Source organism: Bos javanicus, chromosome 16 (assembly GCF_032452875.1).
Source record: "Bos javanicus breed banteng chromosome 16, ARS-OSU_banteng_1.0, whole genome shotgun sequence".
NCBI lineage: Eukaryota > Metazoa > Chordata > Mammalia > Artiodactyla > Bovidae > Bos > Bos javanicus.
In genome coordinates this window covers 52,748,563-52,773,537 of record NC_083883.1, presented here as the reverse complement: position 1 = coordinate 52,773,537, position 24,975 = coordinate 52,748,563, and the positions used below count along the sequence as shown (strand labels likewise).

At 54.4% G+C, this 24,975-nt stretch overlaps 1 protein-coding gene across 1 annotated transcript; it reads left to right on the top strand.

Moving 5' to 3' along the window:
- The first annotated feature begins 5,264 nt into the window (after window positions 1-5,264).
- EFHD2 (EF-hand domain family member D2) lies at window positions 5,265-23,401 on the top strand. The gene is made up of 4 exons (XM_061383185.1): window positions 5,265-5,646; window positions 18,664-18,811; window positions 20,308-20,442; window positions 21,634-23,401. Exons 1-4 carry the CDS (start codon window positions 5,336-5,338, stop codon window positions 21,763-21,765), a joined length of 726 nt encoding a protein of 241 aa, XP_061239169.1. The 5' UTR covers window positions 5,265-5,335; the 3' UTR covers window positions 21,766-23,401.
- The last annotated feature ends 1,574 nt before the right edge of the window (window positions 23,402-24,975 follow it).

Below are 24,975 nucleotides of genomic sequence, written 5' to 3'. Positions count from 1 at the left end.
CGGGGCGCTGTGTTCTCTCTTTCAACCAACTTTGCCTGCCTCGGCCTTGTGCTAATTTTACAACCTGCTTTTCAGTTTCCCAAATCCTCATGTTCCCCTGCAGCAGCCTCATGCACTGTTTACCCCTACCCTCCTTTTATTCCTTCCACCTTGTCTGCTGAGCAGAGAGCTCCAAATGACCTCTGGGCCTTATTGATGCCCAAGGACCAGCAGGTCACCCGGCCGCAATCCCTATCTGATGCTGCTGACGCTGTCCTCAGAGGAGCAGGGACAGATACTTGAGAGGTCTGTTGTCCCAGAGATCCTGTTAACTTTGTGTTGAGTCATGTGGGTGCACAGAGGTGTCACTTTACTCTTTCTTAGCGGTGACCTTGAGACCTGAAAACCAGCCACCGGATGCTCAGGAGGGGACACTCAGAAAAAAACACCCAGTCCATCCTGAGCCCTCAGGCAGAGCAGGCCATCATGCATTCTGTCAACCTTGACTTCTCCAACCTGACCTTGGGCCAGGCACCATGCTGGCACTGAGGAGCCGAAGCTGAACCAGACAGACAGGTCCCTTCCCCCAGGAAGCTGTGCTGGGGCAGGGTCGGGTAGGAGGTGTCAGATAGTTTACTAACAGCGTCATTGTGGGTGGTAATAAGTACTGAGTCCCAGCCAGAGGCTTGTTAGCTGGAACAGTCATAGCCTTTGTCAGTCCCCCAGCGTGGGTCCAACAGTTCTCACTCTTCAAACTGGCTAGTCCCACTCTCCCCACCCCCATTCCCACTCTTGCACATGGCTAGAATTCCAGGACCAGAGCCTGGTGCCCAATACACTTAATAAATAGGTCTTGATTGCCTGGATGGAGACGCACACTGCTTTCATAGAATGGTATAAAAATCGAAATCAGCTGCCCATATTATTGCCATCTTTGGAAAGGGTCCAGGAAGGCTCTGCAGATGCAACATTGCTGGGTTTTAAGCCACAAGATATACACACACACATACACGCTCACTCTGTCTCTCTCTCTCTCTTTTTCTTTCTCTCTCTCTGAGCATTTAAGACAGGGCTAAGACTTAAGCTGTGTCCAAGTTGTTAAACTTGGACACAGAACTGCCTGGGGTTTAATAGAAGCAGAAATCACGCTCAGTTTTCTTCTCCCAGCCTGTCCATTTGGGCATATGCAACTAATTAGAAAGACAATCTTGATTTTCAAGTAGATTCAACACATCCAAGATAACCACAAAAAGCTTGTGAGAGAGATAGGTTGGCTTCTCATGACTGGCGACCACCTGCAGGCCTTGGCCCCATTACACCCTTTCCCACCTGCCCTGCTCTGCGGTCCTGTGAGCGCCTCCTGACTCAGCTCCCCCGCTGCCTGCTCTGCACGGCTTCCAGACTTGGCAGGAGGTGAGAAAGCCTCTGAGACCAACCAGGCTGTGACCTCATTCTCTGCTCTCACTCCTCCAATCGCTCCAAATGGGTATCTGGGCTGTCCCTCAACTTTGACCTCTGTGCACCTTTCTCCATCCATCACCGGTTTGCTGATGACCACGGAGGGTTTGTGATGATGAATGAGTAAACCGGGGTCTATAAAGTGCCAAGTGAGTACCGTAGTTTATGAGCTGACTCTATCTCCTCCGGTCTCCCTAATCCCTTCTTGTTTTCCAAGCATCTCAGGCTGGAGGGACCACCCAGTTCCATCCGGCTCTGGAATGTCCCTCAAAGTTCTCTCCATCTGCCCTCTTCACCCAAGAGCTCTTCCCGACTCCTCCTTGTGTCTCCCTCCTGTTTTTCAAAGGGCTGTTGTTTTTCTTAATATTGCTTTACCCCTCCCCAAAAGACAGTTACACAAGTAGATGTAGGAGGAAGCTAAAAAACATAAGTCAACGATGACTAAGTCCTCGTCACTGGAATATTGTCAGAATCGGCTCTCTCTCACCCCTGCCTCTGTAAAAATCCTTTGCCGAGGGTGTGATTTTTTCCTGAAGATCATTTTTTCCACATGACCAAATGTTGTCATGCATAACCAGTCCAGAGCATTTCTTTCTGCCCAAATCTGTGCTTGGGGCACAGCACTCAGGGTCACTCAGAAGTGATTTTTCCCTAATGAACAGGCAACTAGGTGGTTCCTGGAAGTTTCACTAGCAATTGGGGATCATCAGTTATCCCAGAGTTTTCTTCCCCCCACTACTTCTCTGGTTTCTGAATAAGTGCTTTTCCTGAAGTCCAATGACCTCAGAAGGAAAGAGTTCAAATAAAATCCAGCATGCATCTCCAGCTTTGGAGCAGACAACAAGGGCTCTGAAATGAGACAGACACCAAGCAGCCTGAGCTCCTGCTCCACAGTCCCAGAGTCTCAGACCCCTCAACCCCTGAACACTAGTGACAGAATCAGCCTGAGAGGTGTTAAAAGGGCTCGCCCATTGGGCAGCACTTCCTGAGCTCTGTCTGAGCATAAGAGCTGCAAGGTCTAGGCGTTCTGCTCCTCTTTTACAAAATGCAATTGGTAATGAACAGGAATTCCCCCAACTGTGCATCATGGAGCCTGCCCTGCCTCCAGAGGGTTGTGTTCACACAAGCCAAATGGGCAATTGACCAGAGCATTTAATACTTACGAGTCTGTGAATAATCCAAACCAAATCCCAGGTTTTTCACATACATGTAAATTGTTCTTCACAAAGGCAAACCCTAAACTAATCCCTTCACTGTTAAAAAGTTGGCTCCCAGAAACAAAACATTTCATAATAAAGGCAGCCCTATTTCATGCAGACCCATTATGAATCATAGGTTGGGGCAAATTGAAGTCTGTCAGAATTTAAGCAATTAACTACCTAAAAAAGAAAGCTCAGAATTTGCAAACCCAAGCATTTGCAGGCATAATTTTTAAAGTTTCGATCTATACCATGTCCCCAGGTTTTTGCATTCAATAAAAACCCAACTATTTTGCCTCTGATGAGTCCTTGAAGGAACACATGGGAGATACAGAAACTTAGCTCTTAAAAGTAGCTGGACCAAATTGTCCAAGACCAACAGAAACTTAATTCCAAACTTAAAAAAAAAAAAAAATCACATCATTTAAGCTGAATATCTTTATTGGACTCAGAAACAGTCCAACTCATTTCTCAAAAATAAGTTGATGAAAATTTCATATTTTCTGAACCCTGAAGAGTCCTTTTCTCAATTTTATTCTTTTTAAAATCCCTTTTAAATTAATTCTCAGTTCAGTTCAGTTGTGCAGTCCTGTCTGACTCTTTTCAACTCCATAGACTGCAGCACACCAGGCCTCCCTGTCCATCACCAGCTCCCGGAGTTTACTCAAACTCATGTCCATCGAGTCGGTGATGCCTTCCAACCATCTCATCCTCTGTCATCCCCTTCTCCTCCCACCTTCAATCTTTCCTAGCATCAGGGTCTTTTTCCAATGAGTCGGTTCTTCGCATCAGGTGACTAGAGTATTGGAGTTTCAGCTTCAGCATCAGTCCTTCCAATGAATATTCAGGACTGATTTCCTTTAGGATTGACTGGTTGGATCTCCTTGCAGTCCAAGGGACTCTCAAGAGTCTTCTCCAACACCACAGTTCAAAAGCATCAATTCTTCAGTGCTCAGCTTTCTTTATAGTCCAACTCTCACATCCATACATGACTACTGGAAAACCATAGCTTTGACTAGACGGACCTTAGTTGGCAAAGTAATGTCTCTGCTTTTTAATATGCTGTCTAGGTTGGTCATAGCTTTTCTTCCAAGGAGCAAGTGTCTTTTAATTTCATGGCTGCAGTCACCATCTACAGTGATTTTGGAGCCCCCCAAAATTAATTCTAGCAATATCTTTTTTTTTTTTTTTTTAAGGAAAGCATATTTTTTTAAAGTCACTGAATTTGTTACAACACTGCTTCTGTTTTCTGTTTTGGTTTTTTGGCCCAGAGGCATGTGGGGTCTTAGCTCCCTGATCAGGAATGAATCCATACATTGGAAGTGCAGAGTCTTCACCACTGGACTGCCAGGGGAGTCCCAGCAATATTCTTAAACTGTGGGAAATCAACAAATATCAACTGAGGATCTGTTTTTTGGGAATCAGTCTGGAACAGCTCGCTGGTTTTACATTCTCAAGTGCTCTCTGTTTCCAGAGCACTGGTTTTTTTTAAGCCCTAAGCCCATCTCTTCTCTGGAGGAAGCCGTTTCTGCAGAGTCTTGAGAATCATCCTAACATTTTAGAGAACAAGCACAAAGCACAGTAGTGATTCTCAAACTTCATGTAGCCAAACGCGCCTGGGTGTCTGTTAAAATGTAGATTTCTGGGTCCCACTCCAGAGATCAGATTTGTTTTTCTGGATTGGAGTCTGGAAACTGGTATTATCAACCAGCTCCTCTCCTCCCCTGTAGGAGTCCTGATGCTGGAAGTCCACAACTCTTGAGTTTTAAGGTGACAGACCAGACCACAGAGAGAAATTCTCTGTCTGGCCTCTTCCTAACACCCCATCCCTTGAGCCTTGGGAGAGGACACCTCTTCTCTGGGGTCCCACTGAAATGGCAACATCAAGATCTCCCTGCCAGATCCCCTAAAATAAAGTCACAGACGACCGCATGGCCCGGTAGCTATTCTGCCAAGTCATTCATGTTATGTGCTGACCCGCGGGGAGAGGACCAGGCCCTTCTCCCTTGCTCTCTCTTGAGGTATCTCCGAGGACCTCAAGACTGAGGCCCAGCGCCATCTCCCTCGCAGCTGCTGGTCTTTCCCTTTCCAAAAGATGCGGCGGCTCCACCTGCGGGTACATCTACACAGGGTATCCTGCACACGGGGTCCACCTTCTTCATTAGCCTCGCAACCCTCATGGAGAGCGCCAGTGTGTAACATCGAGTGGTCTCCATGGCAACCGACAAGGTGTCACGCCAACACGAGATTACGACCTCACGGCGTGGGGATTCCAGAGAAGGGGTTGGGGGCGGCGCCCCTCTGAGCCCCAGACCCACGCCCAAACTGCAGGGAAGGACCCCCCACTTCCTTCCCGCCTCGATCGCCGGACCTCTCCCGCTCAGTTGGCACAGTGAGGACGGAGAGCGGGGGATGGGTTTCCACGGCTTCCCCCAACCTGACGCGGGGGGGCGGGGTACGGTGGCGGGCCCGGCACTCCCGGCACACTTGAGCCGCTGCGACCGAGCCAGAGCAGGCGCGGGCTGCGCTGGGCCGGGATCAGGGGCGGGAGCGGGCGGGCCCCGCGAGGGGCGTAAGTCCCACCTTCAGGGGCGGTGCCTGGCGGTGGGGAGTGTCAGGAAGAGGAAGAGCGCGGCCAGAGGCGGTGCGGGCGCGCGACGAGCAGACGCCGGGCCAAGGCGAGCGCCGCGCGGGCCACCATGGCCACGGACGAGCTGGCCAGCAAGCTGAGCCGGCGGCTGCAGATGGAGGGCGAGGGCGGCGGCGAGGCCCCGGAGCAGCCCGGGCTGAACGGGGCGGCGGCGGCGGCGGCGGCGGGAGCGCCCGACGAGACGGCCGAGGCGCTGGGCAGCGCGGACGAAGAGCTGAGCGCCAAGCTGCTGCGGCGCGCCGACCTCAACCAGGGCATCGGCGAGCCCCAGTCACCCAGCCGCCGCGTCTTCAACCCCTACACTGAGTTCAAGGAGTTCTCCAGGAAGCAGATCAAGGACATGGAGAAGATGTTCAAGGAGTGAGTGCCCGCTCGACCCTGTTCCCCACCCACCCCGCGAGCCGGCCTCGGCTCCTGAGACCCCGCGCGGTCCCGGGACCCATGCGGCCAGCCGATCTCCCCGATCCCCGACACATCAGGGGCGAGGACCCCAGATCCCTTCCAGATAGTCACGAGGCTTCGGGACCTCCTCCCCACCACGCTTATGGGTCTGGGGACCCGCGGTCCCTGGCACGCGACCCCTTCTCATGGTGACGCTGCCCCCGGTACCCTACCCGCCCGCATACGGAGTGGGGGACCCCGCGGCTCTTTCTAGAGAAGCGCGAGCCCCCACTGCTACCATTCGCGTGGGTCTGGAGAGCTCGGATCTCTGGCCTAGGACCCCTGTCTTGTTAGCGATGCTTCTCCACACCCGCGCACCACGAGACTGGGGGCCCCGAGGCCTCTGCCTCCTCCTCCTCCTCAGCTACTTGAATTCCCAACCAACCCCCACCCCAAACGCGGGTCAGAAACACCCACCCCACCCTCTAGCGCCTCAACAAAGGTGACCGTTCCTTTCACTGGCTGGGGTTTTTTCATTTCTTCCGCTTATCTTACATCTCCCTCAACGTGGGTTCTGGGCCGAGACCCCTCCCCCACTTTCCCTGCACTTATTCAGCATCTACCCCCAAACTGTGTCAGAGACCCTTCAGTCCCTCTCAGCTCTACCCCCATCCACTCCTTTAGCCAGGACCCCTACCCTTGACCCTCAGGTGATCTCCCTAGGGAGGGACCCCTTCCTCCCTGCCCTCTACTCCGCAGGTCTGTACAAACCCCACCACCAATAGTCCCGTCAGGACTGTCCCCCTCCTCCCTCTCCAGACAGCAGCTCCCTCCTCTTGCCCTCACCACCCACTACGCCCTGAAGCTTTGCAGTCACTGGCTTTCTGTCAGAAGGCCCCATCTCTCCTTTCCCCTCTTCCTTCACTGCGTGCCCCCTGCCCTCCTCGCAGAGGGTCACCTCCTATCTGACTTGGCTGGTGGCTCTCACCTCAGCCCTTCCTCCATCCCTTTTTCCACACCCCATGGCCTCAGCAGATTGGACAGGTACTTTCAGACCTATGGACTTACCCTTCCCCCAACAAAAAAACTTTAAATCTCTTAAGTGACTGGAGAGAAAAACTTCCTGATGCCCTTCGGGTCCACCCCTGGGTTCACCCTCTTGGGACTGAGATAATCAGATGCTCTGCCCCCCAGCAGTGAGGGGGCTAGAGGGGGTGGGGGCCGTGAAGGTGCTCAACCCCCCTCCCTTTGATACTCTTCCCCACCCACCTCCTGTTGCCCATGGCCCCTGCCCCTGGCAGGCAAAACAGCCTTGGGGGGTGTGATCTGGAATAGGTCTGGAAATGGATCCAAAAAGGTAGACCCGTCCTGAGGTCAAGTCTCAGGTGAGGAAGTCAGGAGGTCTGGCAGCCACCTTGGCTGGGGCAGGAGGTGGAGGCAGGCTGGGGCAGTGTGACCCAGCGGCAAGCAGGAAGCCCAGGGTGTTTTGCAACCCCCCAGCTTGAGAAAGGCTCTTTCCCACTTCTTACTGCTTACTGCGGCTGCTGCTTCTGCATTTGAACCTTATTGTAGGGAAGAGGTTTTTTGGTTCTCAGATCTGAATGGCTGGGAACCCCATAATTTTTTCCGAGGGTCAGCCTGGGGCAGAACTGAGTCCTTAACCCCACCCCAGGCCTCTGCACGGTCCCTGAGGAGCCTGCTCCTTTGCCTCCAGGGTCTTGGTTTAGGAGTTCTTCTCAAGTTTTTTTCCTGATCAAAACTGGCCTTATCAGAAGCGCAGGAGTTCCAGGATTCCAGACCCAATAGAGGGCAACTTCCTTGTAGACTCTGCTGAACCCCTCCCACCCCCCACAGGGAAGTATAGGAGAGATTATTCAGCTGCTTGATCCCTCCTATATTCACAGTGCCCAAGGACTAAGGAGCTCCTCCATTCCTCCCAGCACCCCATGACACAGAACTGTCATCACCACTGTGGCGCAGTTGGGCAGTCTGGGCACAGAGAAGTGAAGTAACTTGCCAAGAACACACAGCTAGAAAATGATGGAGTCAGGCTCTAAACCCAGGTCTATGACTCCAGAATTCATGTTCTTCCCTCCTGGGTTTCCCATCACAGATGTCTGCCTCCACAAGGGGACGATCACCCAGCACCCCCTTCCATATTCATGGCTGATTTTCCCCCACATGGACCCACCACCTCCTACTCTTGGGCTTCCATGACATCCCTTCTACCCCCACGAAAAATAAAAAGAAGGAACAGTTTGGAGAACCCAGACATGCCAAATAAGCAGGGACTTGGGATTGCTTCCCTGGTGGCTCAGACAGTAAAGAATCTGCCTGCAATGCAGGAAACTTGGGTTTGATCCCTGGGTCGGGAAGATCCCCTGGAGAAGGGCCCAGCAACTCCCTCCAATATTCTTGCCTGGAGAATCCCATAAACAGAGGAGCCTGGTGGGCTACAGTCAGTGGGGTCACAAAGAGTCGGACATGACTGAGTGACTAACACCTTCACTAAATGGGAAGCTGCAGCTTGTTTAGAAGGAGCACGTGGCTTGGGGAGTGATCGTGAACCTGCATTTGCAGAGCAAGCTCACTGTTTTATGGAGGCTGTTTTTGGTATGAGTTTGACGAGGGATACTTTGGTGAAAATTGAGTGGAGACGAACCCCTGGAGCCCCATCTTGGCACCACTGCTGCTTGATGGGGTGCTGCTTGGCAGGGATGGGGTAGGAGGGCAGGAAGGGGCCAGGGAGCTGGACTTCTAGGGAAGGAAGTACCGCCCGCCGGGGGGCCCTGGCGAGGAGGGAAGGCGGCAGATTTTGTATTCAAGGAAACAAGGCTTCACTGTGCCAGCGGAGCCCAGCCCAGCCGAGTCCCAGCTGTGAACAGCCAACAGACAGGCTCTCATGGAAGACAAAACCCCCGTTCTGCTTCTGCCATCCAAGAGGGGCTGCAGCCTCCTGGGTCCAAGCAGGGCTGGAGGATCACAGCCAGGGCTTTGCCGAGAGACTTCCACCCTGATCTGCAGCCCCCATGGCAGAGAGGAGGGGAGCCCAGGCCTCCTGGGAAACCGTCCCCCAGATCAGAGTGCAAGAGACGGGAGAGGGCAGAAGGAATTGGGAGCTGGACTTGCCTTGGAGGTCAGGAGATAGGAAGCAGGGCTTTGCTATGGAATTACCTAGTATGCCCGCCCTTCCCCTGGCCTCAGTCTTCCCATCTGTAAAAGGAGCACAATGACAGATGATTCTCAAAGATGATTCAGCAGTGACCTCCTTATGTCTGAGCAATCCTGAGCTGTCTGGATGACAGAACTGCCTTCTGGGGTCCTCCAGTTCATCCATTCAGTGGTCATCAGCAGATTCTTCCTCAGCATGGAGATGGAGGGAGAGGAAAGGGGGCAGAGGGAAGATGGCCACGCTCTCTACTATCACTGACCTTACACTCCTGGTAGTTTCCATCTGGGAGAGACCTTGGGGGGTTGTCATCAACCCTTCTCCCCATTTTACAGAAGAGAAAACTGAGGCCCAGGAAGGTGTAGTGACTTTCATGGGGAGATTTTCAACGACTGAACCAGAGCATCCTTATCTGTACATTTGGGGACAGTGGTCCCTGCTTCTGGGCGGGGGCTGCAGGCAGGTGATGCACACGCGCTCTGGCACAGTGCCAGGCACCTGGAGGCAGTCCGTCCTCCCCTTGCTCCCTCAGGTTCCTCCCATCACCTCTAACTCCACCCTCTCCCCTCCTCTGTCTGCTCATTCATTTAGGGTCCTGCCTGGGTTGGGAAGAAGGCCTCCCTGGAGAAGGAAAGGGCAACCCACTCCAATATTCTTGCCTGGAGAATTCCATGGACAGAGGAGGGCTACAGTCCATAGGGTCTAGGGTAGCAAAGAGTCAGACTGAGTGACTAATGCTGGAGACCTCCAGGCAAGGGGCAGGGGTGTGGCCCCAGAGGGCCTCAAGGCAGCCACTTCTGGGCTGGCAACAGCCTGGGGCTGTTGCCTGGGGCTCTGGGGTTTTGTAAGCTGAGACCTGCCAGAGAGGGAGGCAGCCATGTAATTCTGAACCTGCTGTGGAATCCGAGGAAGATGCCCTAGTTCCCTGCCTGGCCCAGCCCCGTCCCCAGCCATTTCGTCTCATGACCCCTTGCGTCAGAACAGCCAGTGCCCCTCTCTTCTTCCCACCCTTCCCTCCCCTCCACCTGCTCCACCTCCCTGGTATCTCCTCAGGCTTTTGCAGCTCACAGCACCGCCCCCCTGCCCCCCAGCACAGCCCCTTGTCCTTTCTGGGAGACTGTCTGGTGCAGTGGTTAATGGCTGGGCCTTTGGAGTGTGCTACCCTGCCCCAGAGGATAAAGCATCTGCCTGCAATGCGGGCGACCCGGGTTCGATCCCTGAGTCAGGAAAATCCCCTGGAGAAGGAAATGGCAACCCACTCCAGTACTCTTGCCTGGAAAATCCCATGGACAGAGGAGCCTGGTAGGCTACAGTCCTAGCAGGGGATAGGGGTCGCAAGAGTCAGACACGACTGAGCGATTTCACCTACTTACTTACTTACTTACTTACCCTGGGTTGCAATCCCAGCTGTGAGCCCTGGGGCAAGACACAGTAAACCCTTCTGAGCCTCACTTCCTCACTTCCTAGAACAGGGAGAACAATAGCCTTCACCTCCCAGAGTTGTTATGAAGTGTTTAATCCAGGGCTTGGCATAGAATAAGTCCTCACCAAGTTCCTGTCACTACCGTCCCAGCCCTGGCGAGGTGGCTGAGGCAGAGATGGCTCCAAAAAGCCACTGGATGCCTCCACTTACCCCCCACGGAGCTGCCCGGCCTGCCAGGCTGGCAACAGCCCTCTTGCTTTGGGCCCGAGTGACCGGCCTCAGCATGAGAACCTTCTTTCCCTCCTGCAGAACAGAAGCTTTGATTGACAGCTACATATGGCTTTGGGAAATAACAAAAATGGGGAATCGAATTCATTATCACTTAATTACTTGGAAGGCAGGTGGCAGAAAAAAGGGAAGAGCACCCAGCAGCCCGGGGATGACACAAAACTAGGGCTCTAGTTGGCTCCCGTGTGCCATTGCCCAGCGGGTGGGTACTCCGTTTCTCAGAGTCTATTTCCGTTGGGGCTAAAGAACCTGCCTGGGAAAGTCCTGAGGATTAAGTTGAGAAAGTCCTGGGGAACTCCCTGGTGGTCCAGTGGTTAGGACTCTGCACTTTCACTGCCAAGGGCCTGGGTTCAGTCCCTGGCCCAGGAACCAAGATCCTGGAAGCTGCATAGTGTAGTCAAAAAAAAAAACTCCTGTGCCTTTGTAAAGAGTCCACCATCGTGTCTGGCTGGTGGGCTACTAAAAACATAGGTGACATATTTTTAAAATGTAGTGTTCACTCCTTTGATCATATTTTGTTAAGTTTCTGTATGCAAGTTCCAGAGAATTAAGGGAAAAATAAAATTTCTGCCCTCAAGAAGCTTACAGTCTCATGAAGAGCAATGGCATAGAGGGGTCTTTGGGAGTGAGAGAGGCTGGACCCCCAGGGCTGGAAAGGTCGGGTTCCGTTTCTTTATTTCTACGAGGAGTACTTAAAGTTCTCTTGAAGGATGCCATGATGTCAGCCCTTCATAGCCAGCCCCCTGCCTCCATGCCCTCTCCTTGTTAAATGGAGCCACCAGGCCCATGAGGCCCGGTGTATTATTTCAGGAACTGAATTGAATCCTCAGACCAGCCCAGTGAGGTGGGTGCTGTCATTCTCCCCATTTGCCAGATGAGAAAAGCAAGGCCCAAGCTTATAATAAGTGGCCAGGGCAGGATTAGAACCAGGTCTGCCTACAGGGAGCTCCCAAGGCCAAATGAGGGCGGTGTTTGTGGCTGGGGGACGGGGCGGGGGGGGGGAGGTGGTGGTGCAACCCTCTGGGGGTTCAGAGGTTGGGTCTTGCACCTACAGCAGCCGGGAGCCTGGCTTTCTGGGGAGGGAGGATTTTCTGGCCTCGGGCCTGTCCTCTGCTCTTCTACTTCCCTTGTGATTCTGAGTCACCTCTCCTCTCCCAACCCCCGGGGACTTTCGGTTCCCTTTTGGTTTGCGCCTTCCTGCCTTCTGTCTGTGCCTCTGGGTTCAGGGCCTAGCTTCAGCTCTAGGAGACCAGACCTTGCAAAGCCAACCCCACGCCCTCCAGCAGCTGAGGTCCCTCTGTCTGCCCAGCAGTCTTCTCCTTGGCTGATTTCCGCTTTTTTAGGACTCTAGAGAAGGATTCTAGGCCATAAAGGTGCAGCCAGACAGAGCCAGGCCTGGGGACTCCTGAGCTGTGTGGAGAGAGAGGACCTCTGGGGCTGCTCCATTCCAGGAACTTTACCTCTTGTTTAATTCTTTCTCAACATCCTGTAAGATGGTCATCACCCATTTCACAGATAAGAAGACTGAGTCTCAGGTTTCTATGACTGAGGAGCAGACAGGATTTAAATTTGATCCTTCTGACTCCAAGTCTTTTGCTCCCATGGGACCCTATTGGGAGCATCTCCTCATCAGCTTGTTAGAAATCCAGATGCTCAGGCTCCACCCCAGGCCTACTGGATCAGAGTCTGCATTTTAGTAAGACTCACCAGGTATGCACTTTAAGGTTTAAGAAGCACTGGGCCACCCCATAGCCGTCTCCCTGCCCCGTTCCTGAGTCTAGGGAGTGAGACAATAACAAGAGGGAAGATTAAGTTAAGTAATAAACACTGGATTATATTAGACATTCGGTATATGTCCTTTGCAATCACTGTTATAATAATAATTATTATTAAGAGCAGGCTGTGGGGAGACCCACTGCTATTGCTACCAGTGGAGGGAGCTGCCCTCCCAGGGTGGGGCTCAGTGAGAGATGCTTAAACCTGAGTTTAGGGTGTCCTGAGCCCTGACAGCCCCCAGCAGGTTGCCATCAGCCAATGGGGGGCACCCACTTGATCCGTGGACTCCCTGGGAAGCCATAGGGGAAGCATCAGCCCCACCCTGGCCACACATTCACCCATACACGCTCACACACCCTCTCCTTCGCTGACACAGGGCAACAGATCGAGTGTCAGACTCTAAAGATAGGGCTGGAGGAAGTGGTGAGTGACTGGGCTTTCCCCGCCCGAATCAGGCAGTCTGGAGGTGGGGGAGTGTAGGAACGGATGGGCACTACCGAACTGTCATCACCGAGCCTGTGGGTGTCTACCTGTACCAGGAGGCGTGCCGGGCCAACCCAACTGTGACAAGTAGCAAGGCCAGAATTTCCCTGGTGTCTAGAACTTTCCTACCTTCCCATTTCAGGACAAAGAGTACAGGCCTTGGAGCCACTGAGGCCTCCCCAGACAGGATGGGGGAAGACCAGGTCTGTGAATACTGGGGCCAAAGTCAGGTGGGCCTGGGGGCTCAGTGGTCCATAAACACCACTCTCTCCAGCTGTCTGTCCTCCTGGCAACCCCCATGGGCAGAGAGACCACCAGCAAAGGCCTGGGATGGGATGGGAACCAGAAGGGAGAGAATTGGGGTCCCCTATGCTCCCAAACCATTGCCCCTCTCCCCCTGTGCAGTGACTCTGATGGCTCCTCACTCTGCCATCAGACTGTACAGCACAGCTGGCCAATGGGGAGGGTCATATTAGAAAGAGCAACTTTCTAATAGAGAGTTACAAAGCCAAAATGGGCTGTTTTAGTGAAGCAGTGAGCTTCCCTTCCTCAGAGGTATTCAAGCAGGAAAGCTGCATTAGGGGATCTGACCCTCACGAGTGCTCAATGAGGTGGCCTCCAGTATCCCTCCCAACCTGAGTTTCTTTGTTACAGGGTCTGTAGGCATCAGAACATAGCATAGTAGTTAAAAGCACATGTTTTTCCTCAGGCCAGGGTTCTGATAGTTAGGTATGTCCTTGTTAGCTATGATCTTGGCCAAGTCACTTCCTCCCTGAGCCTCAGTCTGCTCGTCTGTAGTATGGAGATGTTTATGCCTGCTTCACCAAGTTCTTTGAAGGAAATGGCAACCCACTCCAGTGGAGAATCCCAGGGAAGGCAGAACCTGGTGGGCTGCCGTCTATGGGGTCACACAGAGTCAGATATGACTGAAGTGACTTAGCAGCAGCAGCACCAAGTTCTTGAGAGGATCTGACACAAAGCACTTGGGGTAGTGCCTGCCACATAGCACGTGCTCAGCCAAGAGGAGCCACTAATGATAATATTGTTATGAAATAGGGGCAGGCCCTGCACACTATCAGGGCCGGCTGCTGCTCAGCCCCAGAACTCCGGGTTATCAGAACCAGGAGAGGAGGAGCAATCGCCAAGGGGGCCCTGCAGCCCAAAGGGGCAAAGTCTGCCCGGGTGGTGGCCGCTGCTCCACTTTCAAGGACAGATGGGAGGGGATTTTGTCACCAGCATCCGGGGCGGCAGCAGCTGAGCCCTCCCTGTTGAGAACTGTTCAGGGGGAGGGGAGTAGGAATGTGGGCACAGTGCCAGATGCAGCAGCCTCGTCCAGTGCTGGAGAAAAGTGCTGAGCTCCCAGCCCAGGAGCTTTGTTGTCAGTCCCGCCGGATGGAATTGGTCCTCCCAGGCAGGTCCCAAGCCTCTGCTCTCGGCCCAGCCTCCCCCAGCCCTGCAGGCTTGAGAATTCAGGACCTCTTACAGCAGGCTTGAGAATTCAGGACCTCTTACGGGACCACAAAGAAGAGGGAAGCAGGCTGGTAGGAAGGGAGCAAAGTTTACAGCTTTTGGAATCTTGCTGATCTCTAGCTGTGTGACTCTGGGCTGCTTGCTACCCACTCTGGGCCCCAATTTCCCTACATGACATGAAGCGAGTAGACCAGGCATCCAGACGGATCTTGTGTACAGTCTTTGCCTGGATCCTCTGAGCTACCTGTAGCCTCAGCTCCAGCTCAGGGCAAGGGCTGTTGGAAGAGAGGGTCTCCCCAGCCAGGGATATGCCTGTTTCCCAGCATCCTACTAACACCATTCTCTCCCGGGTTGCCAGGCATCCTCCTGCTGGTGGCACAGTGACCATCTGCCCCTTTCTCACTTCCCTCTCTGTCAGAGGAGGAACCAGAGGGTGACCCAGGACTGGGGCTTCTCTCTCTCTCTGCCCAGTGAGAGAGCAAAAGATTATATCTCTCCACCTTCCCAAGTGGCAGGGTCTCTGAATCCAGCCTAATGGGGGTTGGGGATGGAAGTAGTTGGACCTTCAGAGGAGGTGCTCATGGGATCCCTCATTCATCTTGTCCACCCCCTACCTCCAGGCCAGTCTACAGCAAGCATTTCCTCTCAGCCATACACAATCAGGACTGGGGAAGAAATTGTATTTTTTACCACTATTATTATTATCACTATTTTTATATTATATGTACAAAGTACTTAACTAGTATCTGGCACATTAAAAGTTCTCAATAGAGCTATTATAATCAAGTTAGCAGGTTTTAGGCACATATTACGTATTAGGTGTTTTATATCCTTGTGTGCGTACGTGTGTGGGCTTTGTTTTGTTCAGTTGCTCAGTCGTGTTCATCTCTTCGCGGCCCCATGGACGGCAGCACGCCAGGCTTCCCTGCCCTTTACCATCTCCCAGAGCTTGCTCAAATTCATGTCCATTGAGTCGGTGATGCCATCCAGCCATCTCCTCTGTCGTCCCCTTCTCCTCCTACCTTCAATCTTTCCCAGCGTCAGGGTCTTTTCTAATGAATCGGCTCTTCACATCAGGTGGCCATAGTATTGGAGCTTCAGCTTCAGTATGGGCTTAGTCATGTCCAACTCTTTGTGACACCATGGACAGTCACCCGGCAGGCGCCTCTGTCCATGGGATTTTCCAGATAAGAATACTGGAGTGGGTTGCCATTTCCTGTTCCAGGGGATTTTCCCAACCCAGGGATTGAACCCACGTCTCTTGCATTGGCAGGCAAGTTCCTTACTAACTGCAACACCTGGAAAGCCCGTTTTATATATCCATAATCTCCTTTACTCTCAAACCCTAATGATAGATGTTAACAATAATAATAATTCAGCAGTGGTACTGTAATTAGTGTGTATTAATTAAGTACTTATTGTGGGCCAGCCTCTGTGCTCAAAATCTTTGTGGACCCTCTCTTAACCCTTGCCTTGAGCCTGAGATGGGTCTGATCTCCATGGTGTGAATGGGGAAATTGAGGCGCCTGGGGTCATGTGACTTGAACAGGGTCACCTAGCCCGCAGATGGCAGAGCTGGGGCTTGGACTCGGGTCAGTCTCAGCAGACGTGCTGTGAGCACAAACCTCCAGGGTTTACCCAGGAAGAATCTAGCTGATCCAGTGACCCAGAGCCCAGGGCACATGGTGGAGGTCCACTCCCCCGAGGGGGGAGGGGGTCCAGTGTTACCACCTCTGGGGCCCCACTTCCCACTCCAGCACCTGCTTCTCCCTGCTCTCTGTCACCTCCCCTTGGTGGCTGATCCTCCGGCACTGCGGCCAGCACTGTCCCCCTGGGGGCGGGAGCCCAGACCTGGTAATTGATTGATGCTTGATTGACGCAGACAGCGGTTCAGGCCGCGGTTTGAGCTGCAGCCCAGACAGGCCTGGGAGCTGCCAGAGACCGAGATCCAGAGCCCTCGTTTCTGTCCAAGTGTGGACACTTTATCTGCACTTCCTCTGAAACTGAGCCACCCCTGGCTGCAGGAGAAACCCTTGAGCAATAAATAGAGCTGAGACTCAGGAGAGGCTAGTGGGGCGGTGGAGAGAGTCAAGTGTGGGAAACGCAGGGAAGGGGGGCTGGACCCCTGGCCAGTGCCCAGACGTTTATAGTCCCTGTTCTCTAATCAGTCACGTGGGGCCATAACTGACCCCCAGGATTGCTGAGCATAGAGGTGTGGAGAGAAACTGCCTGGCACATAGTAGGAGCTTCATAAAAGTAACTAAGTCTCATGATAGTGCTGGTAGCTGCCGTTTCTGGAGCCAGAGCTGTGCTAAGTGCTTGTCACGTATGAACCCCTTCAGTCCCCACAGTGACCCTACGAAAGGGTCACCATCATACCAGGGGTTCTTGGCCTCGGTGGGAGGTTCACTGGCACAGTCTCCTAGAACCCAGGCCGTCTGCTCCAGCCCTGACATGTCATCGCCGAACGTCACTGGAGCCCAGGTTCAGAAAGAGGCTGGGCCTTTGTTTTCCTCAGGGACACTGAGGAGGGGCATCCGTATGACTGACCCTGGAAAGACTGACTCCTCTGTCGTTGGGCTGCTCTCCTCCTGGGTTGCTCCAGGGCCGCTCCAGTACCGGTCAGTAAGGCTCAAGGAGCAGCCACCCTGCCTGTTACCAACTGGCAAACAGACTCCAAAGATGGAAGATGAGGGGCTCCACTGTGCCCCCCACAGGGTCCCTCCAGCTCTAAGTGGAGTCTGGACCACAGGATCGTTGGTCTTCCTGACCTTCTCAAGTCCCACAATCCTCCACTGCATCCTCTCTGTTATCTGCTTCCACCTTGGCTGTGGCCACTGCCCGAACTCCAGCCTCCTTTCTCCATGGTGGGGGAAGAGGCCTCAGGACCCTGTGTTCCCTGCAGGGTTCCCAGAGACCTGTCTTCCCTGTGCTGCGTCACTTCCAACCACTGACTCACTTGCTCGTGAACTATTTATACCCCTCGCACAAATGCTCCACTCAGCGCTCCTCTGTTCTGCTGGCAGCCCCAGGACGTGTGGAGGGGGGCTGGGCCCAGCAAATGGGCAAGTCTGTGAGCCCTCCAGACGTGGGATAGAAGCCCAGCTCCTTCCTCTACTGCTGTGTGACCTTGGGCAGCTCACTTCACCTCTCTGAGCCTTCGTTTTAAATGAAGAGGATTAAGAAAAATGAAGTAGGTAAATTTCCCAGCACAAAGATAAGATTTCAAAAGCTGGTTGCTATCAGATTTCCATAGTTGTATGAAGTATACCTGGAGATAGGGGAAGGGAACTGGGGAGCCCTTGAAGAGGGGACAGAAACGAGATGAGTGTTTATGTAGGAAATCCAAGTCTGCAGAAAGTTTCTGGAACTCAGCCCCTCTGTGTCATATTAATGTCACCAGCACTGTCACCCAGCCATCTTGAGGCCTTGAGGAACTGCACAAGGGTCTTTAGGCTCAGGAGGCCCACTTGGCCAACACTGAGATGACCCTCCCCCACCCACCAGGAGGCAATCAGAGCAGTTGCTTGGTTGGCCTGATAAGAGGGCCTGGCTGGGCTGTGGGAACAGCGCCCACATCCGCCAGGCTGTGTGCTCCCAGCACCAGCAGCAAGCACCTCCCCCACCAGGGGATGGGCCAGAGGGCAGCTTTGACCCAAGCTCTTACCACAAGGAAGCCGGTCAAGCAAGCTATTTAGACTCTGCCCCTCACCCTGTCTGTCTCTCTGCCAGGCCGTGAGTGGTAGAAAAAAGAGACCCGGAATGTGCAGGGCAGAGACACAGTCATCACCTAATCATTGTTCCAGGCCTTTCCAGCCACCACTGTACCCCTCTGCAGGCACCCTGTGCAAGTTGTTCCCTGAACACACCCCAGGCCACATTCCAGAAAACTCCCCTCCCTCCTGTGAGCTCTGGCCCCTACCCTTAGTGTGGTTCCTTCTGCCTCCCTCCTGGGTGGGGACAGGGAGAGGGGGAGATATGGAGCCAAGATGTCCCTCGAGGGCCTGTGGAGGTGCCTAAGGATGGTCAGTGAGTTCTTACATCAGGGCCCACCCTCCCAGTCCATACCCCATATGATATTGTGAATTCTTCCTACATGCTTGTCATGTCTCATTCAGTAGATATGGGCTGTGGTTTCAGCTTCCCTGTGTAGCAGTTTTGGCCAAATTGGCACTGCTCAACATGTAAGAGGCTGCCAGGCCACGTGGTGAGCTCCCCATCATCAGAGGTAACGAAGCAGTCACTGGGCCACAAATCAGCCTTGGCCGAGTTCCTCACTAAGAGGTGACTTTTGAGCTCCTAGGCTCCTTGCACTCTGGCTTATCACTGCTCTGGCTGGTGAGGAACAAGTGTCAGGATGTCCTAAGGCCTCTCTTTGCACCCACAGGTACGATGCCGGCCGGGATGGATTCATTGACCTGATGGAGTTAAAGCTCATGATGGAGAAACTTGGAGCCCCCCAGACCCACCTGGGCCTGAAAAATATGATCAAGGAGGTGGATGAGGATTTTGACAGCAAGCTCAGCTTCCGGGAGGTGAGCTTCCTCCTCCCCGTGGGGGGCAACACTGCTGGGGGCTTGGTGGTGGGGAGAGACTCACCCCGGCTTTGTCACTGAGCTACTTGTCCTTGAACAGCCACTGTTGAATGGCTGATTGTTGGCTGAATGAGGTTTCAGCAGATCGTAGAGCCAGGTCCCCAGGGAGATTCTGAGAAGCCTAAGTGAGAAGAAGGTCCATCCATCCCTTCATGTAGTGAGCACTTATTTTATTGATTGATTGATTTTTATTTATGTCTGTGTTGGGTTTTCACTGCTGCGCGAGCTTTTCTTTACTTGCAGAGAGCTACTCTCTGGTTGCAGTGCTCAGGCTTTTTGTTGCAGTGGCTTCTCCTGTTGCAGAGCATGGGCTCCAGGTGCACGAGCCTCAGTGGTTGTAGCACACAGACTCAGTGGTTGCGGCTCATGGGCTCTAGAGCGCATACTCAGGAGTTGTGGCCCACAGGCTTAGTTTGCCCCACCGCCTGGACCAGGGATCGAATCCATGTCCCCCGCTTTGGCAGGCAGACTCCCCATCCACTGTACTATCAGGGAAGTCCCGTATCCCTGACCCCGTGTGGGCTCTGGGAGTACAGAGAAAGACCCTGTGCTCCAGGGGTCCTGGCATGCAGAGGGGGAGATGCACAGAGAGTGAAACGATAGGATGCTGTGACTGAGGAGAAGAGGGGGCAGATGGAGGAGGGACTCGCCCTGCAGGTCCAAGAGGAGCAGGCGCTGGGCCAGGTGACTTCACACTCCAGCTCTCACTCAGCCTCACTCTGAGATGGGAGCCATGAGCAAACCTGCTTGCTGGAGGAGGAAACCGAGGCTCCAAGCCAGATAGCAATGGCACTGGCCTCCTGGGCAGCACAGGGTTAAATGCCAGCTGTGGCCTCTGGAGGGTCAGGTCTCAGGTGGGCCCTGGAGAGCTAGCAGGAAGCATAGAGGAGGCAAGCAAGAGAAAGGTGGCCCAGGCGCCTGGGGGAGCCGAGGCCCAGGGAGGACGGTGCAGGCAGCACACGATGATGGTATGGACTCAGGACCTGGGTTCAAGTCCTCCTCCATGACTTTCCAGTGCTGAGCCTCACTCTTTCTGTAAAATGGGCATAATCATGTACCTTCAGGGCTCAGTAAGTGGGATTTAAGGTGGACTGGTTTGGAGAACGGTGGAGACAAAGGTAAGAGATAAGTTGAGGCTTTTGCTGGGAGCTGAGCGTGGGCAGAGCAGCCTGCAGGAGCCCCAATCCTGGGGTGGATAGGAGATAGGTCACCTATCCTCCCATTTTACAGATGGGCAACTAAGGCCCAGAGAGGAGGGGCCCAGCAGCCTGTTCAGGAACACAGAGCATGGAGAGTGGAGAGCCCAGGCCTCTGGCTCCCAGGCCCGCGAGCACCTCTCTTCCCAGGGAGGCCTGTAGCAGGCCCGGGGGTGGGCAGGCTCTGGCCCCTCCCACTCTCTCCCTGATGATGTCAGTGTTCTGTTCTCCCTGCCACAGTTCCTCCTGATTTTCCGCAAGGCAGCAGCCGGGGAGCTGCAGGAGGACAGCGGGCTGCACGTGCTGGCCCGCCTCTCTGAGATCGACGTGTCCACCGAGGGTGTCAAGGGGGCCAAGAGCTTCTTTGAGGCCAAGGTAAGGAATGGGGGGCTGTGGGGTGCCCTGACCCCACTTGAGAATGGGGGTGGCTGGGATCCACCAGGACCCTCAGTTAGCAGAAGGATCAGCATGTCCCCTTCCTGTCCCTGCTGAGGCCGCAGGCAAGAGATGGGGAACTGATGCCTATCAGGGCCCACGTTGTTCCTGGCTTCTGTCCCCTCCCATCCAGCTTGTGATCCTTTCCAGCTTCCTCCTTCTCTCCCCCAGGGATGGGTGAGGGGTGTGTATTCTTGAAGAGGGAACAAGGACCACTTTGAGATGCCCCTGCCCTGGCACACAGAGCCACTACCCACAAAGGACTGGGCTTTAAAAGGTGGGACCAAGAAACAGCAGAGCAGGCCCAGAAACACAGCACTGGTTCCCAGGGCCTCTCAGAGACACTAGCCCTGCCAGCCCCAGCCTGGAGGGAGTGTGATGGCCCCCAGAGGCCAACTCCAGGCATGGCACAGGTTCAGGAGGAGGGGATGAGTATGGTTCCTGGATCCTGTCTTGCCAGGGCCCTGGGGCTCCTGCCTGTTCTTGCTTCTCCCCATCTTCATGTTAGCTAAGAACATTCTTTCTAAAGGCCTCTTCCCACCTCCTTCTGGGCTTCTAGAATTGATGGGATGTTTCTGGGTTCAGTTGGACTTCCCAGGACAGGAACAGGATAAGAATAGATACATCAGAAGCTCTCAGTTACAGGACCCACAGTCTGCAACAGCCACTGAATGTATCTTATTTCTTTTAATCCTCTCCATGTACCTATGAGGTCAGAGTTATTAATCACCAGGCTCTAAATATGGGCTTCCCTGGTAGCTCAGTTGGTAAAGAGTCTGCCTGCAGTGCAGGAGACCCAGGTTCAACCCCTGGATGGGGAAGATTCCCTGGAGGAGAAAATGGCAACCCACTCCAGTATTCTTGCCTGAGAAGTGCCATGGACAGAGAAGCCTGGCAGGCTATAGCCTATGGAGTCACGAGTCAGACACAACTTGGCGACTAAATCACTACCAGGCTCTAAATGGAAGAACTGAGGCTCAGAGAGGTGACTGAGGTGCCGAGCTGAGGGTCTGGATGGTGGGAGGCAGAGCATTGGTTGGGGTGGGATGGAGGGCACAGCAGAACTAGAAGAGACCCCAGAGAGACCGCCTCCGGTCCTGACCACCCGACTCCCACCCGACCCCATCCCAGGTCCAGGCCATGAACGTGTCCAGCCGCTTCGAGGAGGAGATCAAGGCAGAGCAGGAGGAGAGGAAGAAGCAGGCGGAGGAGATGAAGCAGCGGAAAGCGGCCTTCAAGGAGCTGCAGTCCACCTTCAAGTAGCGAGGCTGCACCCCACCATGTGGCCCCGGCCCTGGCGCCTGGTCCGGCCCGCGAGGGTGACAAGGGTGGGCAGACCGGAGGCCCAGCTTGATCCTCGGCTCTGCCCGAAGGGACCATGCTAAAAAGCTACAGATGTCTGTGAACAAGCCGGTGGACGGGGTCTCCCAGAGCGGCCCAGCCTCTCCCCGCTCCCTCTGCTGTTCCTGAGGCCGCGACACCAGCTGCCCGGCCAGTCCTGCTCCTTTGCCTCCTGGCTGCCCCGCTGCCTGCCCCAGCCGCGCCTGCTCCCGGCTCTAGGGCGCACCCTGCTGGGAGGCTGCCCTAGAGCACTCCTAGAGTGTGCCCTAGAGCACACTCGTCTCCTTCCTGCGCCTCCCCCGTCCACCTCGTCCCCACCCCAGAGGCCAGCTGCCCTTCACCTACAGGCTGCACCGCCCCCACGGCCCTGGGACCCCTCCCTAGACTGGGCGAACGACAGATGGCAAGAATCGCAGCCCCATAGAGCTGATCGGTGGCACCCGGCTCCCCACGCCCAGCACCTGTTCCTGCAGCCCTGACTCCTCTCTCTGCTGGAATCAAGGCGGGGGGCGCTTCTATCCTGGCCAAGGGACCCAAGGCCCTGGCCCACCCGCCCACCCCCCTGCCCCCCAGCTGACATGGAAACCCCAGCCCTCTGGGCCCCAGCCAGGCAGGGTGAGGGGGCATCTCTGCCAATCTACCTCACGGGCCCACACTCTGCCGGCCATGCCATGGATCATGGGCCGGGAAGGCTCTGGGGGCAGAAACACCACTCCCTGGTCGCCCTCTCACCCCACACTGGCCCACAGCAGCCAGAGGGTCCCGGGAGAAGACGGGGCAGGGAGGAGGGCTTGGCCCCTTCATGGGGAAGGAAACCAGCACGCCTCCATTCTCCAGGAGGTGTCCAAGAAGTGCTTTAAATGGTTTGCACAGACCAGGTGGTTGGGAGCAGGGGGCCTGGCTGGGCTCTTTCACGCCATCCTTCCCCGAATGACGTTCACCGCCTTGGCACCAGCGACGGGAACCTGTCCCATCACACCCACCCCCTGAGGGTGCACGGGGACCCCAGGCCCCCTGCCCCGTGCCCCTCCCCAGATGGGCCGTGGCCAAGCCTGTGCCACCAGCCAGGCCCTACGCGGCTCCCCATGTGCGCTCACACGTGTGCGTGTCCGTGTGTGTGCGTGTCTGTGTCCGTTGCTGTGTTGTGAAGCTGTGCCCGTCCCCCAGTCCAAACAAGTGAATGGCCGCCGAGGCCACAGTTATGCAACTTTCCGTGTGTGTTGTGACAGCGTCACTGCTTTTTAAACTTGATAATTCTTTATTTTAGTAAGATGCCCCAAGAGTCCACACAACTTCTGTTGGACTTGCAGAGGTTTTATTTTTTTGGCCTTAGAATCTGCAGGAATTAGGAGGTGCCGACCCCCGTGCAGCAGCCTTGGCCCTGGATTGCGTTTGCCTTAGCGGATATGTTTATACAGATGAATATAAAAAGTTCTCTTTCTTTGGGCTTATTGCTTTTTTTTTTTCTCTCCTCGCATCTCACCAAAAAAAAAAAAAAAAGCTACTTCTTCATTTGGTGGTACGATTATTTTTTTTAACTAAATAAGATAAAATTCTATATTCTTATGTGTGTGTGGTTCTTCTTGGGGTGGGAGAAGGGAGGGGCTGGGAAAGGAGTGGACAGGGCGAGGTCACCTGGGTATGGGGGCAGCATTTGCTCAGGTGGCTCCCATGTCAGAAGCCAGGGAGAAGAGGGGACGCAGGACTTCTTCCTAAGGGGAGAAGTTGAGTTTGATGCTCACGTGCTGTCCCCAGGGATTCGTCTAAGCTCTTTTTTAAAAGGAAAATCTGCTTATTTGTTTGGCTGCGCTAGGTCTTAGTTGCCACACTCGGAGTCTTTACTTGTGGCATGCGAGCGCTTAGTTGCATCATGGGGGATTTATTTCCCTGACCAGGGATCAAACCCAAGACTCCTGCACTGGATGCATGGAGTCTTAGCCACCAGACCACCAGAGAAGTCAGCGTATCAACTCATTTAATCCTCACAGTCAGCCCATGGCAGTGGGGTGGTCTTTCTCAGATAAGAACAGACCCAGAAAGTTTTCAAGAGACACAGGCAAATGGAGCAGCTCCAGCTCATTCAGTCCACAGCCCATGTCCCTACCCATCTACCCACCCTGCCTGCCAAGTTCACTCGAGGATATGCCCTGGGAGTGGCACCAAGGCCACAGGAATTCTGCACTAATGTACCCGGGAGCCCCGCCAAGACTCCCTCACACTCAGAGACATTCCAAGCCTCCTCCATTACAGACTGGGACGGTGGGGTGAGGAGGAACAAGCTGGGGTGCCCCCTATAAGAGGACTTTGAACAGATTAGGCTCCCCCTGGGTCTCAGTCTCCCCATCTGGTCAATGTGGGCTAAGGTCTCAAGGTCCTCCCTTTGGTTTCGAAGTAGGGTGTCCCCTTTCCCAGGTACAATGTGGTGAGGGCGGGGCGGGCAGGATTTTGAGATGATGCTGTACATCGCTGCCCCCAGGTGGACGTAGGTGGTACTACAGCAGCCTAATGCCCTATGCCTCTGGCTTCCTGCTTGGAGAAGGCTTCTTCGTCCTTGAAGTGTTATTTCCTGAGAAAGGCCACCCCACGTGCCACCTGTGGCCCGAGATGCCATTAACACTGCATGTTGGGTGAAGCATTGTCCTCAATTGCCTTCCCAAGGGAAGAATATCAGAAGCCCTGACATCCTAGCAACATGGTCTCAGAGCTGAGAGGATACAGACAGGCAAGGGCATTCAAGCCCCAGAGCCCTGGCCCAGGTGGCCCAGTAATGGAAATGGGCCTCGAGCCCACAGAATGTGAGATACATGGGCTGCTGGTCCCACGCCAGGCCCTCCACCATCAGATGCAGCTGGGAGGGGCCCTAGCCTCAGCCACCATGAGAACCCCCTCTCCCAGCCTGGGCAGGGGGCACAAGAAGAATAAGGAGTCCTGAAGGGATTAAGGGACCAAGAGTGGGGAAGGGAGATGGCTCCTCAAACCCCAACCATGTCCTGGCCTCTCGGTAAGCCTCCCCACCACCGAGTCCCAGCCCCAGCACCAAACACCGACTCCCTCACTCAGCCCCCCAACTCCCTACTTTCACCTGGTTTTGAGGAGAAATGCTGTCAGCCCCAGGCCTGCCTGCTTAATGGG